Source organism: Vulpes lagopus, chromosome 6 (genome assembly GCF_018345385.1).
Source record: "Vulpes lagopus strain Blue_001 chromosome 6, ASM1834538v1, whole genome shotgun sequence".
In the NCBI taxonomy this organism is placed as follows: Eukaryota; Metazoa; Chordata; class Mammalia; order Carnivora; family Canidae; genus Vulpes; species Vulpes lagopus.
In genome coordinates, this window is record NC_054829.1 from 104,115,162 (window position 1) to 104,135,474 (window position 20,313).

The 20,313-nt window shown below is 38.3% G+C and overlaps 1 protein-coding gene across 3 annotated transcripts in view; it reads right to left on the minus strand.

Annotated features, from left to right (window-relative positions):
- Nucleotides 1-3,016: 3,016 nt before the first annotated feature.
- Nucleotides 3,017-20,313, minus strand: part of PAPSS1 (3'-phosphoadenosine 5'-phosphosulfate synthase 1) — a 185,037-nt gene continuing 167,740 nt past the window's right edge. For all 3 annotated transcript variants that reach the window (XM_041760016.1, XM_041760015.1, XM_041760014.1), the window contains 2 exons: nt 17,117-17,346; nt 3,017-3,737 (listed from right to left, as the gene is read on the minus strand). In XM_041760016.1, the coding sequence (XP_041615950.1) occupies nt 3,599-3,737; nt 17,117-17,346 (369 nt within the window). In that variant the 3' untranslated portion in view covers nt 3,017-3,598. The remainder of the gene's footprint in view (nt 3,738-17,116; nt 17,347-20,313) is intronic.

Consider the following 20,313-nt stretch of genomic DNA (forward strand, 5'->3'; position numbering starts at 1 on the left):
TTTTCCTGACAAAGGCCGATCATTATAGATGCTCAGGGTTGTCGTTCTGGAAGATAAGGGTCTGTGATGAAGTTTTCCATGTTTCCTATTTAATTCCCTCAAGCCTAGGCCCTAAATTCCCTGGGAATCTGGGGAAGCAGCAAGTCAAGACAAGGAGGTGACTTTAATCTAAACAAACCCCTGCTTAATCGGCTCTCAAGTACATAAATTTAGGTAGGCTGGCTTTTAGCTCAGTCCAGAGAAGACTGCCTGGAATTTAGGTGGGCAGGATGTTCTTTGTGCAATTTATATATAGCTATATTCAAAACAAGAATATGTGGAGCAGGGAATGGAATCCAGCAGAAATATAACCAAAGAGGTTTGTAAGCCCTCTAAGAAATATACCACACGCATAAAAGAGGCCCAGTGGCCAAATACTTCCTTACTTTGTGAGCCAACCCACCCCTGGACACATATGTGCTAATAAAAATAGACCATATGTGGGGAGCATGACTTCCGAATTTTTCTTGATAAAGTATTTGAATGCTGACTTCCAAGAGATAGACATAATTGCTCCCCTCTTGAATAAAAATGAAACTCAAATATGTGGTCTTGATTACCAGAGTAGAACAGAGAATTGACAGATTTAAAACATTATATTTCTGCCAAGATGATTGCACTTTCTTTTCCTCCTTTCTTTAAAAAGTCTTTTTCCATTCCCTTTTCCAGTTGATGAATAGATAAAAATGGCACTGAGATTTCCAAGACCACTTGGCAGGAGAGGTTTGGTAAAAGGGTTGAATGTTTTAAAGATTGGTTTGGACTTTTTTTTATGAAGTGGGAAGAGGAAAAATTAAATTTCTATGTGTATCAGAGTTGTAGATTAAAGACACACATACCAACCTGTGGACAGGCAGAAATCATTGGGTGCTTTTATTTTCTTCCTCCTTTCTCTAGAACACACAAGTGGGTGGCCAATCCCAAGGACCCAGGATCACATTGTCATCATGTCCCTCCTTTGGTGGCTGGAGGCCAGGAGGCACAGAGGAGACTAGATTCACAAAAGAATCTAGTTTTATATTCTATATATGATAGAACAGAAAGTTCCTTTTTAGACCACATCTCACTTTAATGCTGTTAACTTCCCTTCATGTTTTCATCTTGATTTTATGAGTACAAATTTGTAGTTTTGAAAGGATGTTTCCCTAAGTGCCGAGTTTTTAAAAATGTTTTCTCCCATATTTTTAACTCTTAAAATATGCTGCTGAAATTTAACAGTATCAAGATTTTTATGTGAAATACATTTTTCTCACATGCTTATATCATAATCAGGGTTCTTGGTGGCAAACAATAGAAATTCCAGATAATTTTGGTAGCAAAGGAATTTATAGAAAGGCTATTGAGTATCTTATAGAATCTATAGAAAATGCAAGAGAATGAGGCACAGGAAATGATCAGGAACAAAAGGGTGCTGGTATGGAGGACTGATCCATGGTCACACCACTGGAATACTGTAAATCAGATACTATATCTGCACAGGAGACCCTATCCCCATGCGCTTCCCTCCCACTTGACACTAATAGCCCCCAGAATCTCTCTACCACTGCCACCATGAAACCATAATTCATTTGGTCTCTATTATCTTTGTATCACTTCCCATTCAACATTTTAGGTAGGAGTTTGTAAATTATCTAGGTGTTATGTTATACCTTAGCTGTTTGTGGTTGGAGAATGAAAATCTATGGTGCCCTCCAACCTTTGTAGACTTATATAGAGTTCTCCTTAAACAGCTCTAGATAATGGGCTCCAAAAACATATCAACTGTCACCTCTAGTTGTTCCCATAAACATATCCATCCATATATGCTCTACATCATCACCTAATGATTTTTATTCAATATCCACTAGTGAATTAATCTATCCACTAGAAAATATCTACTCATAGTCTCCATACTATTTACCAACTTTCTCACTAACTGAATCCCTCTGTAATCCATTCATATTTTTTTGCATTTTTCTATTTCTCTGCCTAATGGTATTTTATTCCCATTTACCTTAATGACTATGCATTATCTCTATATGTACTCTGACATCTCTTTTTAATGGTGAATTTTTAAGACTAGATCATGATTATTTCATACAAACTATGATCGCATTTTTTATGCTGGCATCCCCGGGGTGCCTGGGTGGCTCAGTCGGTTAAATGTCCAACTCCTGATCTCAGCTCAGATCTTGATCTCAGCGTCGTGAGTTCAAGTTCTAAGTTGGACTCCACCCTGGGTGTGGCGAGCCTACTTAAAAGTTAAAAATAAGGGACACCTGGGTGGCTCAGTGGTTGAGCATCTGCCTTTGGCTCAGGGCATGATACTGGGATCCGGGATCAAGTCCTGCATCAGGCTCCCTGTGGAGAGCCTGCTTCTCCCTCTGCCTGTGTCTCTGCCTTTCTGTGTGTCTGTCTCTCATGAATGAATGCATGAATGATAAATCTTTTAAAAATAAATAAATTAAATTAAAATTATAATGGGTACTTGGGCGGCTCAGTCGGTTAAGGTGTTCAACTCTTGATCCAGCCCAGGTCCTGATCTTAGGGTCATGTGTTCAAGCTTTGCATTGCGCTCCACACCAAGCATGGTGCCCACTTAAAAAAAAAAAAAAAAATGCTGGTGTCCCAACCAAAACTGTATATCCAGCTCCTAAATAAACATCTCCACTTGAATAATCTACTTGAGGATATTCTACAAAAATAAACTTGATACACTTCCCCCTCCCCAAATGGACTAATTGTTATCCCCCACTCCCTCTATCAGATCTCTGTTACTGGTACCACCACCTTAGGTGTTCAATAATTTGGGGAAACTGGTTGAGATTTTGGATAGACAGAGAATACATTATATCATCTTCCTACTTAAAAATTCACTATGAAACACAGCGTAGGAACTAATTATTAGCCAGTAATGAAAGATGCCTGTACTTCCCCTCCTCCATCAGATATGTTTCACAAGAAGGAAAGGTTATATATAAACAAAACATCACAGAAATAAGAAGCCAAAAAGTTTAATGTTATTGAATAAAGAAAGTTCATTCAGGGCTTATACAGATCATAAGAATAGATTATAACAGCTAAGAGATCAATAGCTTATTGGAAGGAAGAAAGCAGTTTATATTTTCAATGTAGAAAAAGAAAATCTAATTGCTACAGATGTCTTGTAAAATTCCCAAAACAAAGTCTAGCCAAGTTTATTGTCTAGTAGGTTTTTTTTTTCCAAGGGATGAAAAATGAGATTCAATGTGTATACTATTGGTTACAACTAATATAACAGCTTGAAAAAATCATAAGACAGAAGCATAAATATAATATAAAAAGACAAGATTTTAAAATTGTACTGTAGGAATATTAACTATAATAAGTGGAAAAGATACATTAAAACCAGCCTTGTGTTACACTAGTTCAAAACAAAACTCATAAGGCAGACCAAAACCAATGCTAGTTAAGGAAAAGTGGTCTGTTTTTAGGAAGTGTGTCCAGACAGACACCACCACAAAGAAATGCCAACAGTAACTATGTGGTCCCCTCTTGTTACTCAGTGAAGTGTCAAAGGTGGAGTGACTGAGTCAATAGCTTAAGCTTTCTCCAAGGATTTGTAGTATTCCATCAACACGGTCCAGGCTTTGGGAGCCATGAAACCCTCTGGAGGTTTCTGGCCTTCTCGGGCAAGTTTTCGCATTCGTGTTCCTGAAATAAATTCAAAGTCTTCATGGCTGAAAGAGAAAAAAAGAAAATGTTTTCCCATTTTTAGAATCTTAATGATAGTGAAAATTTAAAAAGCAGTTGTTTTCCTATTCGTGGTAGATAAGCTTAATGGGAAAAAAATCTGGGTAAAACATAATACTTATAAATGAATGATCAATCTGATTTCAAATTTGTCATTGAATAAAAAACACCATGCTATCAAAAATGACACATTTTTAGAACTAGGAAATGAATTTTAATTGAAATGTTTATTAGATCATTATATATTCACATACAATTGTAAGAAATAATACAGTGAGAGGTCATGTACTTTTTACCCAGTTTCCCCAATGATAGTATCTTGTAAAACTATAGCATAATATCACAATCAGGTTATCAGCATGGATACAATCTACCAATCTGAATCAGATTTCCCCAGTTCTACCTGTACTCAATTCTCTATGTATTTAGTTCTATTCAATTTTATCACATATGTAGGTTATGTATCCACCACAGTCGAGATGCATCAACAGTTCCAAAACTATGGCTGCCCTTTTTCAGCAATACCCATCTCTCCTACTCACTTCCTCCTCTGTAGCCCATGCTAACTACTAATTTAGAACTAGAGATGATTAAAAAACCCAAAAAAGTATTAAATCCAATTTACCTAGCACAGAATGAAAACTTAGAAAATTTGAATCTGTAAGGTTAAATGCATTATGGAACATTAAGAGAAAAACTATCATTTTTTTTTCATAGCAAAAACAAGTATCAATAATTGATACCATCCCACTGGTAAGATACCATAAAAATAGTTTTTCTCCTCTTCTCATATTCAAAAACACACAAAGGTCCTTAAAACCATTAAGCTCTGAGCACCTATGCTATGCCACATACTGTCTACTAGTAATTTCATCCTCTTCCCTCAAACAAGGAGAGCCAATCTACATAGCAAACCAGGATCCATCAAAAGCTCTGCATCACTTAGATCACATGCTGTTTTTACTCCTTGTTAGGAGCTGTAGGTTTCCTTTTCACTTCATTATTTGTGGAGTTAGCCTGGGGATCATAAATCATAAACTGCCACATGCTTCTAGAAGGATGCCAAGTATGTTTTTTAACTAAGAATCACACTTCCAGGAATCTACATTTAGGAAATAATCAGATGCACACAAATGTTACACATAAAGAAAGCTATCTGAAAGTTGTTTTAGGATGTAAAATATTGTTGTTGTTGTTTTTAAAGATTTTATTTATTTATTCATGAGAGACACAGAGAGGGAGGCAGAAACACAGGAAGAGGGAGGAGAAGCAGGCTCCATGCAGAGAGCCCGATGCAGGACTCGATCCTAGGACTCTGGGATCACGCCCTTAGCCAAAGGCAGACACTCAACCACTGAGCCACCCAGGCGTCCCAGGATGTAAAATATTGTAAGTGACCTGAAGGTTCTAAATAAATTATGGTACAGCCCTGAGTAAAATAATCAGGACACAAAACTTTATATGCAATACAAATGCAATTTTGTTAAAATATAGAGCATGTGGAGATACAGCTATAAAGAAATATACCCAAATATTAATAGTGGTCATTTCCATACAGATTATGAAAAGTGCTTTTAATTTTGCTCATGTTTTCTGTAGTTTTCTACAATGATTTTTATCAATATCAAAATCAAATAAAAATTCAAATATCAGTAATAATTTTTAAGAGTAAAAGCTTGTTTTAAAAAATTTCTACCCAAAGTGATTTTAAATAATTTTCTAAAAATTAACCTTAAAATTACCTGAAACCTCAATCACTTAGAATACTGCCCCTGAGGAAAGCAGATACATAAGGTGCTGCAAGAGCATTATGCTTCCTATTCTAGCCTCACAGTAGTTATAATGGCTTTTAATTTATATTTACAGAGCAGGCATTACTTAACAGTAAAGAGTGTACAAACAGTAAAAAGTATATGAATGGTGCTAGAGACACAAAAATGTTTACTAACTAGTGATTGGTACTTACTAGCTTTCAGATTAGGAACTCAATAAATATTTGGTGAAACAAAAGAATGAAATGGTGTATGTATAGAAAAATTCTACTGGTTCAATACAGAACCATGTATAGTCTTAAAGAGTCACTACACTTCATCTTCTGACAAAAAAAGGGGACTACAGGGTCTCTGATTGCTGGAGTTAATCTGAGCTACTTTTATATTCCCTTTTACCTAAATCTAGATTACTCCCACTAGAGATTTCTACATGACCTTCATAATGATCTCTTCCATAATCATTTTCTGATCTGCCTTCTCTCTGATCTTGCTCAACTCCACTTTAGGCAGGGCAATGCACATACCACCTTCCTAATTGGTCCACTTAAATCTATCTATGAGCTCTCAGACTGTGGGCTCCAGGCCAAGAAAGACCAAGTACTCCCGATCCAAATTGTGTACTGGTTTCTCGTCTCTCTTTCTGCTTTTGTCTGTGTGTTCAATGACTCCACTGCTCACTTGACTTCTAAAGCTTGCAACAAAGAGGCTCTGTGTGTACTTCTTTCATGAGGCCAGGCCTATGCATCACCAAATTTGTTAGTTCCTCAGATCACTACCTCTTCAATTCACTGCTGGCCCCATTTCTGGCCTTTCCAACTCCCCAGTGGGATACCCAGATTTTATTGAATCCCCCAATCCCCCAAACTTAAGTTTTATTCTGGAATACTACACTTGTAGGATATCAATACAAAACAGTGTGACTCATTTCACAAGGAAATCATCTCTTATCATTAAGCAGAAAGGCACTACTTTATTTTTTTTTAAATATTTTATTTACTTATTCATGAGAGACACACACAGGGGGGCAGGCAGAGACACAGGCAGAGGGAGAAGCAGGTTCCATACAGGGAACCCAACGTAGGACTAGATCCCAGGTCTCCAGAATCAGACCCTGGGCTGAAGGCGGCGCTAAACCGCTGAGCCACCCGGGCTGCCCAACACTACTTTAATTTAGGCACACAACACCTTCCCCTAGTTACCCTGCAGGCTTTTCTTACTCCCTCAACTTTGAAAAAGACGGGAAGATATACATATGCATTCACCTCGACTTTTCAACAGCTCTCATCTGCTTAGATAAAATACCTTTTAAATGTCTATGTAAATTTTCACTGATGATCAAAAAAAAAATGAAAGGTTAACAGATACTGCTTAAAAGACGGATTCAGAGAGCTTCAATCTAAATGCTATCTCTCACTTCTATCATCTCTTCAATATGCAAAACAAGTCAGATCTTCTAAAACATACGGGCCCATGCAGATGGCTGGTTACCACAGCTGACACGGAAAGTAAGCCAACATCTTTCTCTTATACAAATGACGATCTAAAGAAAGACAAAGAAATTGCATGTGAGATGGGTTTAGAAAAGAAGCAAGACTGTAAAAGGAGATGTCAAAACATTCAGTAAGGTTGGGTTAGAACCAATTTGCAAATTTATCAACACTAAAATGAAAGCAGAGTTGGAGAAAATGGGTAAACTTTCCAAAGAAAAGCGACTCAGCAAAAGGAAAAGCATTTGTCAAAGGAGTAGGAAGAAAACCAAGATGACATGGAGGTTATAGAAGAAGAGAAATTCTCAAGTGTTAAAGCCACACAGAAGCTGAGAAAAATGATTGAAGGAAAGAAGAAAGAGTGATGATCTGGAGTTAGAAGACACGGTAGTTAATGCAGGAGGGTCTCAACCTTCTCAATAAAGATGTGAAGACTGCCTTAAAGGGTAACAAGAAGCTGTGCAGGAATGGATTAATAACAGCATCAACACTGCTGACTCCAGACCAGCCAGGTTACCCCTGGGGGCAAGGCTTAGCAAAGCCCAGGTCAGAGGGGAAACCAAGAGGATAGAAGGGTCCAGATAGCCATCTGACTCTATCTAAACATCCTCGCTCCAACCTGATGTAAAATCAGTTAGTTTAGCTCAGGAGGTTCACTGATTGGCTCCCTAAATAAGCTTCACTAAGGAAAATTATAACCCTAGAGCTTTATGGCCACATAAACTTTAAAGTCTGATTTCAACAAAGGAAACCTTGTGTCCCATGCATCAAGTGCCTGTTCTTGATGGCAATGAAAAAGAAGTGAGAGCATAGCTTGCAAGATGACTCTGTCCTGACTATTTGATGAAAGGGAAAAAGCCAGACCAATTATAGCTCTTTCTTTTCCCCACAATGCCAAACGATCTGGAACCCAGAAGTTTGCTTGCATTCCTTCTGAAATTGCATTTTAAAACCAAGGTCCCTGGGTACCTCTTTTACTGATGCTATTTCACACTCCATCTGCCCTGCATGCCACAAACATTTCTTCATCACATGAAATGGGAGTTTCTATTCCCACATGGTGGTAGCTCCACTCCACCCTGGATACAGAAAACACATTTATTTCCTCTGCCTCATACTTGTTCTGTCACATAAGGGTTTTACTTTTTATCAGAAGTCAGGTGCAAGGACTTGGCACAAGAGTCACATTATCCATCATCAAATCATATTTTTCACAGTTCGTCTTAAATTAGATATCATCTTACAAAAATAATTAAATCTAGTAAAAACTCAGGCAGTTGGAGAATAATCTAAAATTAGCTCCCAACTTTACCTGTGAATAATCAAGAATCTGCCAGAAGCAGAAAAGGCCACTAAGTAAATGACCAAGAGGCTTTTACTACAAAGCAATTCTTATAAGCCATCTAATTACACTAGTTAACCAATCTCCCATGGCACCTGAAACACAAATATGTTTGATTTTCCTTCCTTCTCAAAACCACTTGGTCGTAGGTTCTCATAATCCACAGCTCTTAAAGGGGTTAGAGTGGCAGGGAGGGGAAAAAGCACAGCATCTAGCAAGCTATGTGGGACCCTGTGGAATGGACCAGCGTCTTGTCCCACGTGGGATATAATAACTACATGTGGCCAGCATCTTGACAAACTCCAAAGTACAATGACTCTTGGCCACTTGTTGAAGATTTTAAATCTTTACAACCATCTGCTGTCTCTTAGTCCACATATGTGGCCATCAGAGCCACCAGCACGAGTTATACAAATGGACAAGAGCTGGGGTCAGCAGATGACCCAGCAAGTGTATCTTTTGAAGGTTCACACTCAATTAGATTGGTTTTTTAAAAAATGTTAACTAGACGATAAGCAATCAGAGAAGCAAAGAGGAATTTCTTCTCTGATAGAACTAAAAATAATAGTGGTAACTTATAAGTCAATCTAATGAACTATTTTTGGTCTAAATAACTTTTCATCCAACTTAAAAGAAGCTCATATATGATACCGTGTAGATCAAAACACTAATTCTTAGGTGTGAGGTCAAAAGTCATCTCTTCAAAACCAGATTTTTTTTTTTAAGATTTTATTTACTTATTCATGAGAGAGGCAGAGACACAGGCAGAGGGAGAAGCAGGCTCCATGCAGGGAGCCCAATGTGGGACTCGATTCTGAGACTCCAGGATCACACCCTGAGCCAAAGGTAGACGCTTAATCGCTGAGCCACCCAGACATCCCAAAACCAGATAGTTATTTATGGCTTTTTTCCCAGGAACAAAAAACACTGGCTAACATCATACAACATAAATTTAACAAATTTTAAGTTTCAAATCAAAGACCAACTGAAATACACAAAAACTTATCTGGAACCTACTTAGCCAAAATCCTTAATTCATCATGTTTTCCTCTCAGCATTCCAATGTTGTAAGTAAAAGCTAGAGAATAGCGCCTATCAGATATTCAGTCAACAAATTCCCAGGATTGTCCTAAAATGTACTGAAGTCAACTCAATCTTCTTTACCAAATAGGGTCATGAAACCTATACTCTACCACAGTGTAGAAGAATGGAGGTTTTTAACTGGGTGCCAGTGAACAGGTTTCAAAGGATTCCAAAATATCTTAACGGGCAAAATGGGGATTCTGTGCTTGCAAACCAGGAAAGAGCATGTCAATTTCCACCTGCTTCTGAAAGAAGTCTCTGATTACTCAAGAGTGGATCCCAATTTTCAGAAAGCTAAACTCAGATGCTCTTTGATGCCCATCATCAAAAATAAAATTGGATGGCATGGGGTCCATGGCTGAACTCTGGTTATTGAAAGACTTCCTCTCAGCCTCCTGCCATGACTTATTCTGATGTCTCTGGGTCCTGCTTCCTATATACAGTCTGCTTAGTTTCAGAAAGTTATAGACACAGAAATAATAAATTTTCAAAGGGTTTTTCAAAATTAGGAACCCAAACAGCTTACATATCCATGAGTTAACCAGAAAATTAGGTAAACGCAGGACATGGCTAGATAATGACCACAGTAAATAATTTCCTTTATGTTTGTCATCAGGATTTCTTTGAGACATATGTGACTATCCTCATTTATTTAGAAACCAGGACTTCTATTACTCTCAGAACATCTAGATCAGCTCCAACTATGAAAGTAAAAAGAAATCTGAAGTAATTAAAAAAAAACACACACTTGGACATGTGACTAATGATGAATAATTAAAAAGAAAATAAGTACCCAAATATGCCAATATTGTTACAGACCTCTGATTCTCAACAGAAGTGATTTTGCAACCTCATCTCCCCCACCTCAGGGTAAATATCCTAGAATGCACCAGACCCCCTACCCAACCAACAAATTATCTGGCCCCAAAAGTCAATAATGCCAAGGTTAAGAAAGCCTCCTAATTGGCATGTTTGTTTGTTTAATTTTTATTTATTTATTTATTTATTTGACACAGAGAGCGAGCAAGTGAAAGCAGGGGGAGCAGTAGGCAGAGGGAGAAGCAGGCTCCCCACTGAGCAGGGAGTCCAACATGGGATTCAATCCCAGGGCCCTGAGATCATGAACTGAGCCAAAGGCAGATGCCACCTAGCACTCCTAAATGACATGTTATTGAGAAAGAAATTGATTTGATATTGTTATAATAAGGAAAATCCCAGTCCTACCCCCAAAATGGCAGAAAACATAAGAAAAGTGAGAAGATCCCAAAGTCACAGGAAAAAAGAAAAGCAGAAAAAACAGTCAAGACACAAAACACAACACTGCAGCTCTTTCCTCCTGGAACCCTGCAGTAAGCAAGATCAGTGATGACATGGCACAGCTCTATAGTCCGAGGGGAGAGCATAGCCAGGTCCATTTGAAGTGCACCATTTGAAGGTACAGATATAGAAAAACTATACGCCATGTGTGCTGGACAACGGGTAGAAGAGATGGGACTAGCTACCATCAGCAGATGCTACCTGCCCTCAATGATACCGAAGGACACAAGTGAGCTTGTGAGGAAGCCTCTGGGCCAGTCAGGTTCTGTAGCACGGAGGGGCCTGCATACCTTCCTTGCTCCGACCTGTGATGCCCACACAACCACTGGGACTTGTGGCACAGAATGGTACCAGAACGAACAAAAGGAGCATTGGAATGTGTACACAGAGCTTCTAATAATGTGGAAAGATGCTCATGAAAAGTAAATAATTAAAAGCAGGATAAAAAATTCTACTATGTCTGGAGCGACTGGGTGGCTCCATCGGTTAAGTGTCTGCCTTCAGCTTAGGTCATGATCCCAGGGTCCTGGGATCAAGCCCTGTGTTAGGCTCCCTGATCAGCAGGGAGTCTGTGTCTCCTTCTCCCTCTGCCCCTCTTCCTGCTTTTGTTCTCTCACACTATCTCAAATAAATAAATCTTCAAAAAAAAAATAATTCTACTATGCTATAAATTCAACTACGTTAAATGAATATAAATAATAAAATCAAAACAGAAAAAAATGGGTGATGGCATGGTGTTATTTTTAAATTGCTAATATATCTTTTTCTTTTAAATGCTTTTATAATTTTTTTAAACATAGGTTGTTTTTTTTATTGGCTGGCCACTGAGGGAACTCATCCTATTCATTACTCACCCAAAAATGCATAAAAATCAGGGTATCCCATCCACCCAGAAAGAAGCAACTTTTTACGAACAAAGGTTTTAAAGAGCAAGGGATCCCTGGGTGGCGCAGCGGTTTGGTGCCTGCCTTTGGCCCAGGGCGCGATCCTGGAGACCCAGGATCGAATCCCACATCAGGCTCCCGGTGCATGGAGCCTGCTTCCCCCTCTGCCTATGTCTCTGCCTCTCTCTCTCTCTCTCTCTCTCTCTGTGACTATCATAAATAAATAAAAATTAATTTAAAAAAAAAAAAAAAAAGAGCAAGAGCACATGACTGTGGCCTATTTTTCTTCCACCAGGCTGGAGTATTGCTCTATTGGAATACCCAGATTACTCTATCCTAAGCTCTAAGGGAAATATTTTCCTGAGAACTGTCCCATTTGCTCTACTTTTTCTCTAGTACTTATATGATTATGTCCATTTACCTCATAAGGGTACTTAAAACTGGCCAGGGCTTTGGGGTAGAGAGAAGAAGATCTTTGGCCTTGTTTGGTTCAAGGCTACTTTGGTGTTCCTGGTAGTAAAGAGATAAATCTTCATCTAGTCTTCCAGCACAGCAGAATTCTAATTGGGACTCTTACATTGTTGGTTACCCTTCAATGTATGGCCCTCTCTCCTCGTCCCCACCACTTCTCACTTTCTGATGTTACAAGATGATTAAGTGCAGGACACGAGTACTATTGGATTTTATAATGAAAATATTACAACATCGGGGCAGCCTGAGTGGCTCAGCGGTTTAGCGCCTGCATTCGGCCCAGGGCATGATCCTGGAGACCTGGGATGGAGACCCACATCAGGCTCCCTGCATGGAGCCTGCTCCTCCCTCTGCCTATGTCTCTGTCTCTCTCCCTCTCTGTGTCTCTCATGAATAAATAAATAAAATCTTAAAAAAAAAAAAAAAAAAAAGAAAACATCACAACATCTCCTTAGGATGTCCTATCTATTTTTCCTAATATTAACCATCAGAGAAAATTTTTACTTTTATTTTATTCCTAGAAAACAAAAGCTTCTCACAGCTCTAGAATGGTTTCAACAGATGGGTCTATGAAAGGATGAAGACAAATAACATTACTACCACTAGGTCATTTGTATGGCAAAGGGGATTTGTGCAGATGCAATGAGTTACTAATCAAATGATCTAAAATAGCGAAATTATCTGAGTGGGTCTAACCTAATTACTGGGGCTCTTTAAAAACAAAGACTTTTCTCAGCTGACAGCAGAAGGGAAAGTCAAGGAGATGTGAAGTATGAGACGGATTTACCATGAAGGAGGATTTATTGCTGGGATGGAGGTGTCCACAAGAAAGGACCTAAAATGGTTTCTAGGAGCAGAGAGCAATCCTTAGCCAACATCCAGTAAGAAGATGGGACTTCAGCCCCACAAGTGCAAGAAACTGAATCCTGCCAACAAGGGTCATCTTGGAAGTGGATTCTTTCCAGAACTTTAAGATAAGAGCCCAGCCTGGCCAGAGAATCCAATGTAGTCCACCCAGATTTCTGACCTAAAGAACTGTGAGATAATACATAGTATTGTTGCATTAGAAAGCTAACAAAATTAGCAACTTGGAAATGCTGAAGTATAGCTTTAAGAGTCTTCACACAGAAACCACTAGAAAAGATGAGCTTTCCTATGGAAAGCATATAAAAGAAAGGAAGGCTAAATGAAAAAGTGCTGAGAGATGCCTACATTAGAGTATTTTTTTTTTAAGATACTAATGGTATCATGTAGAATTAAGATTTACTCCAGCACTGAAACTATGAAAATACTCTACTGATAATGTGGAAATAACCAGACCGCAAACATTTTCATCTACCTGTCTCTTCATTCACCCGTTGCCATAAGGAACTCTTACTCATGTGTGCTTTTTGTTGAGTTGCTATTTCAGGATTCTGAACCATAATTTTGCATTTTTCTACCCAAATACAAAGATTTACTGCATAAAGGAGACATTACAAATAACTGAATTCTAAGTTTGTTTGTAATATCTGAAAGAATGGGGTTTTTAACCTTGTAGTCCTAAAACTAAATTTCCTTGAGTCACTATTACAGCAAATATGAACCTACTTAACTTCCTAAGTAAAAACAGATGATTTTTATCATAATTCCTATCAATATCTTGCTTGAAATCTTCATGAAGTTTTTTCTCCCTAAGCCTTGTCTTACACTAATATTTAATTAAATCAAAAGCTACAAAATCATTAATTACATAAAAGCTGGCATTGAATAACGTCCATTAATCAAACATAAGACAACCTCATATGTGCATAATTAATAACTGTGTTTTCTCACTACATCAAAGACTATCGCCTTTCCACAAAATTTTAATCACTTTCCAACATATTCCCATCAACTTAATTATATTTGAACACAAATATAAAAAATTAGAAAACTAAGGCAGTTTTAAGGCTTCCCAAGTTACAATTTATTAAGATTTGGTAACTCAAAAAATTCCAAGAAAATGAGCCACTCATGCAACTAATATAGAATTCATCATTGGAAAATCTTATGAGAACTGATGTAATTATTTAGCTTTTGAATGATTAAAAGAGAGACTTAAAGCAATACTACACAGATTTAACAAAACATGAAAGTTATCAAGGGCTTCCCAGCACATCGGTCAACCACATACAGATGGGTTCTGGGTCCTGTGGGTGACTGAATCACCTGATAATGCATGCAAAGAAAGCACAGTAATGAGACATCAGAACAAGGAGAAGTGTAAAAGAAAAGCTCCACTCTATTTAGTTTTGTTTCCTTAATTCACCAACATGCAAACTCACCTAAGTTTTAATTATCTGGCCACTAGCAGAATGATTCTATTTCTCTCTCCTTACTCTGTAACTAATCATTACTTTCAGAACAAGATTACGTTCATAACATCTTGTACACCAACTAAACAAGACAGCTGCATGCTGGATGAGAAGTAAACCGTTGCCCAGCACAGCATTCCATCTCTGACACTCCATGTTTTATAAATTTGTAGAAAGCTATGCTACCCTCCAACAAGGGTTCTCGGCTGGGAGCTTTCAAAGAACTACTGGTGTGTAGGCCTGTCCTCGCAGTAATATGTAAATTAGATTCTCTGAGGGTGGGCCTACATAATCTTAACCACAAAAGGATAGGACTGTATTAGAAACTTTTTTTTTTTACTTTCCTTAATATTTAATTTATATCTTTAGTTTCAATTACTTTTTGTGGTGATTTAGTTCAAAGTTTACTCAAATTGCTTTTATTTTTCTTAAAATTCTCTTGTTAAAGCTCCCGAGGTATCCCTTTGGAAGAAAAGGCCCATGTGCAATTCTTAGCACACCCCTCTTACAGCTGCACTGTGTGTACACATATAAGTATATGTACACATGCATACATATATATATATTAAACATACAAACAACATACACAGACATATATATTTTTAGGCCAAAACAAAACATGCCACAATTTAAAACTATTTCTATGTGTTGGCAAACACTGGTCTTTTATAAAAGTAAAAATGGTCTGGATTATTGCAAATTCTTCTCTTGGTGTAGTTCAGAAGTATACTGGAATCTGGACCACATTTCAGATCTTCAGAAAATAAGTTTAGAACAGCTCCTGTTTTGAATTCCACACCTAGGCCACAGAGTATAGGTAGGAGTTGCCTGCATCAGTTATATAAGCCTCTTCTGTTCATTGACTCGTAAGATTTTCCTGTATTTTAGCTATTGGTCGTCACTCTGAAAAGCCTGCTATTGCCGAAAATTATGCATTTGTTTTTCTCCAGAATTATTCAGATCATTAAATGGGAAGCCAATTTAAAAATAGTATTTCTTTACCCAGCTTATCATTTATCACAAAGAAATCAAATAACACAGAACTTTATGTCGCTTTTAGAAACAAGAAATTGTTTTGATCTTTACAATGTTTCTTTTTCTTTCTTGTCCTCACCATTACAAAATGGGCCACGCCAAATGAGGACACAGGGTCAGAATCAGCATTATTCCTGAACACAGAATTAACTGTAAAGTATCAAAGAAGAATGGATGAGGCTCTCAGATTAAAGGTTATTAGACCATGGCTGATTTTCAGTTAGCACCTGTCAGTAGAGGTAAATGTAAGAAAACACAAAAAATACCTGTTTTACTTGCTGAACATGAACTGTGACTTGTACAAAAGAAATAGATGTACTAAATAAGGAGATGTACATTGTACTAAAAAAGCATCAATCAACAAAACAAGTATCTGCTAACATATAAAAATAACGATGCTACAGGATCATGGAAGGAACTACAGATTTTAAGTTAGGATGGAATCAACTCTTCCACTGCCATTATTATTATTATTTTTTTTAAGATTTTATTTATTTGACAAGAGAGAGGGAGAGGGAGAAGCAAGCTCCCCGCTGAGCAGGGAGTCCAATGCAGAACTCGATCCCAGAATTCTGGGATCATGACCTGAGCCAAACTCTGCCATCATTTTAGAAAAGAAACAAGGCCAGAGGCACAGGGCTCTCTAGTCACAAAGCAAGGACAGGCCTAGAACCCATAACTTCCTATTCTAGAGCTTTACACTGCCACTCTAAATTTAGATTGATATTATTGATAGATAAAAATCAATACAACAGATACATGTTCATACTACCAATAATCTGTACTAAAAGTTTGTTCATTTTTCGCTCCTCCTAAAATTTTTGAAGAAGTTGTACTTTTATTTTTAAAGTATTTTATTTATTTGAGAGAGAGAGAGAGAGAGAGAGACTGTGTGTGTGTTGAGAGAGAATGAGCTGCGGGGGCAGGGGCAGAGGGAGAGCGAGCAGCAGACTCCCCACTTAGCAGAGCTCCATCCCAGGACTCTGAGATCATGACCTGAGCCAAAGGCAGATGCTCAACTGACTGAGGCACCCAGGTGCCCAGAAGTTGCACTCTTAGTAGTCAACAGCACAGGCTCTGGAGCTACACTGCTTGGCTTCAACTGCTGGGCTGCCATTTACTGCTCTGTGGCTTTATACAAGTTACTGAACTGTGTATGTCTCAGCTTACCACTAATCTATAAAATGAGGCTAATAGCAATACCATAGGATTAGTGTGAGGAATAATTAATACCTATAAAGCAAGTAGGAGAATGCCTATCACATAGAGATTTCACAAATATTAAATTCTCTCTCACTACATAAATTTTCTGGGCTTACCAGAGTAATCATCACTAAGTCTCTGGACTTAGTGCTCTATAACACACAGTAAATGACAGACACAGAAATGTCAATACTGCCCTTAAGAACTCTGCAACAAAATTCCTGAAATCATGAACCACGAAATCAGATTCACTTTTTATTTCTGCTTCTAACTGCTGGAATATTGAGAAGTTAGTCCCTAGGTTGGGTCTTTCTCTGAAATGGGTACAACAAAGCCTGCCATCAGAAAGTTATTGCAAAGCTGGGACAACATGGTGATATCCCAGGAGCAGCTTAGATCACAAGGTGTTTCATAGATTTGTGAATATAAAACTTACTGTTCAGAGTCATAGTAGTCCATACGCTTCTTTTTCTTGTTGTAAGCTGCAACTCGAAAGGGAACTATTTCCAAGGTAATTAGGCCAGGGGCCATTGTCAGCACTTTAGCACCATGAGTTGGCTCATAAAGATCCTTCCCTGTTTCTGGATGAGGCATACCAGCAGGGTCTCGTCCAACAATGTAAAAATTGGCTCCGGCAACCATCCGTGCTCTGCAATGCCACTGGACCTAGAATGGAAAATTTTCATATCCAATAACTATGCTTTTATGCCAGTATCTACAAGTAATAAACAGATAATAAATGCATGTATACAGGTAGCCCCCAAATTTATAGTCCCCAACTTTATGATGGTGCAAAAGTATACACACATTCAGTAGAAACTATTTCTCTAATTTTGAATTCTGGTATTTTCCCAGGCATGCAATATGCAGTAGAATCCTCTCTCATGATGCTGGGCAGGTGCAGTGAGCCACACTTCCTAATCAATCATGCAATCACGAGGGTAAACAATCCACACATTTACTACCATTCTGCACCCGTACAACCACTTTTTCACATTCAGTACAGCATTCAATGATATTATTCAATACTTCATTATAAAAGAGGTTGTGTTAGATGATTTTGCCCAACTGTGCTAACATGAGTGCTCTTCACATTTAAGGTAGGCTAGGCTAACTTATCATGTTCAGTAGGTTAGATGGCAAAACACAATGATAAAATACTTTTATGCCTCATACATGCCACCTCTTCCTCTAATCACTCTGAGATTCAGCACTTCATGAAAATTCTTCTCATCCACTCTGCCCCTTCACTGTAGATACATAAGACCTTTGCTAGATCAGACTCAGATTTTTTTAAAGATTTTATTTATTTATTCATGAGAGACACGAAGGGAGGGATTGAGAGAGAGAGAGAGAGAGAGAGAGAGAGAGAGAGGCAGAGACACAGGCAGAGAGAGAAGCAGGCTCCATGCAGGGAGCCTGACGTGGGTCTTGATCCCAAGTCTCCAGGATCATGCCCTGGGTGGAAGGCAAACGCTAAACTGCTGAGCCACATGGGCTGACCCCAGACTCAGATTTTTATCAAGAGTCAACCAACAATTCTGCAACTTAAGTGGAATATCATTTTGGCCTCATACAAATTAGCTACTGCTTACAGAGTTAGATTTAAAAAGGGCAATCTAAGTTCTCTGAATTTAGGTGAACTTACTTTGCTCATTATTTATGTTTAGATACTTAAAATCATTCAAGTACCAAATGGCCAATGAGCCAGGGATGTATGGCTTAATTTTAATATGTAAGGAAGATCAGATCATTTAATCCAACCCCCTCCACCCTTTTAAAAGGAGAAAAAACCGAAGCCAGAAAAATTAGTACCTTACAGGATCACAAAGTAACCAGCAGTGGCCAGTTCTAATTTTGACTTGTAAAATAACCCGAAAATTTAATTGCCTCCTTGATTTATTCTAGAGGTTCAATGAGGAATTAAACACAACAAACATGGATGAGTCAACATTCTCCTGCAAGTGACCAAATAATTTCAATTTACATGTTACTGAGTGGTTTCCCTCTGACAATATTTTTAAAACTAGCAACTAGAATAAGCAAATCACATGTAGTAACTCTTCCAAGAACACCTGGTGTGAATCAACTTAAAACCTACTGAAAAGGTAATGTGCTTTCAAGAGAATGAATGCAAGTCAGCCCATAGCCATCCTGTATCTGGTTTAGAAACTCAGGCTTTAGAAACAGACTGTTCTATATGTATGTATGTATGTATGTATGTATTTATTTATTTATTTATTTATGATAGGCACACAGTGAGAGAGAGAGAGAGAGAGAGAGAGGCAGAGACACAGGCAGAGGGAGAAGCAGGCTGCAGGCTCCATGCACCGGGAGCCTGACGTGGGATTCGATCCCGGGTCTCCAGGATCGCGCCCTGGGCCAAAGGCAGGCGCTAAACCACTGCGCCACCCAGGGATCCCCTGTTCTAGATTTAAATCCTGGTTTTGTCCCTTAATGATAGAATGCCCTTAGTCACTTTCCTAATAGAAGCCTCAGTTTCCAAATTTGTAAAAATGACAAAGATAATGTTTAACCCATAAGATTGACAGGAGATTCGAAAACACTCAAGATAGCACATGGCGCTCAACAAAGGACAGTCACAAATATTGCCACTGTTACTATTACTCTATGAGAAAGTCCAGACAGTTCCAGTTGCATTTAATTGCTTCCTAGCCAGTGTTTCTAAAGAAAATTCAGTTGCTCTATGAAAAACATGACATGCTGCTCAGAACATGGTAAGTAAAACCCTGAAAGCTGCCTGTTTATCCCTCCAGCACAAAGGCCAAGATATATTATCTTGTTATGCCCAGTGTCAAGCATGTTTGGGATACTGAATGCATATGAAGAAGGAATATTAGGTGATGTCTACAGGTTTCCTATAGAGTCAAGAATCCGTAAGTAGCCAACCTAACAAGAGACTTATTTTCTGCTTTACTTGAATCTGTCTGCCAAATAACAGATTGGCTTTTTTTCTAATTACAAAAGTAATTTAACTCCTATGTGGCAAACAGAGCTAGAAGTCTTTACAGCAACTGATTTTTCTTTGCCCTGATCTATTTCTTGATGACAGAAACCTCAGTCTAGAGAATGAAAATGCCAGCGCCTTGTTTTTGCAGCCTTCCTTGCCATACAGTCATATAGCCATACAGTATGGGCATCTGAGCAAATAATAGGACGTCTGAGGAAGTCGGCTGAAGGATTTCTGAAAAACATTTTCCTAATAAAATTCTCAACTCTCATTTATCTGAAAATGTCTTGACTTCACCTTCATTTTTCCTTGAATATAGAATTCTAGATTAACAGACATTTTTGTTTTTCTCTTATAGATGTCAGTCCATTGTTTCTGGTTCATATTGTTCCTAAGAAAACAGCCATCATTCCTACTATTTCCCTACTGTTCCCTCTTCTTCCTTCTCTCCATCACTTTATTTATTTTAGAGAGATAATTTTTTAAGATTATTTATTTTAGAGAGAGAGAGAGAGACAGACAGAGAAAGTGTGCAAGCAGGTGGTGGTGGGGGGCAAGCCGACTCCACACTGAGCACAGAGCTCAAAAGGGGTGCTCATCTCATAACCCTAAACTAAGATCATGACCTGAGCTGAAACCAAGAGTCAGACAATCACTTAACC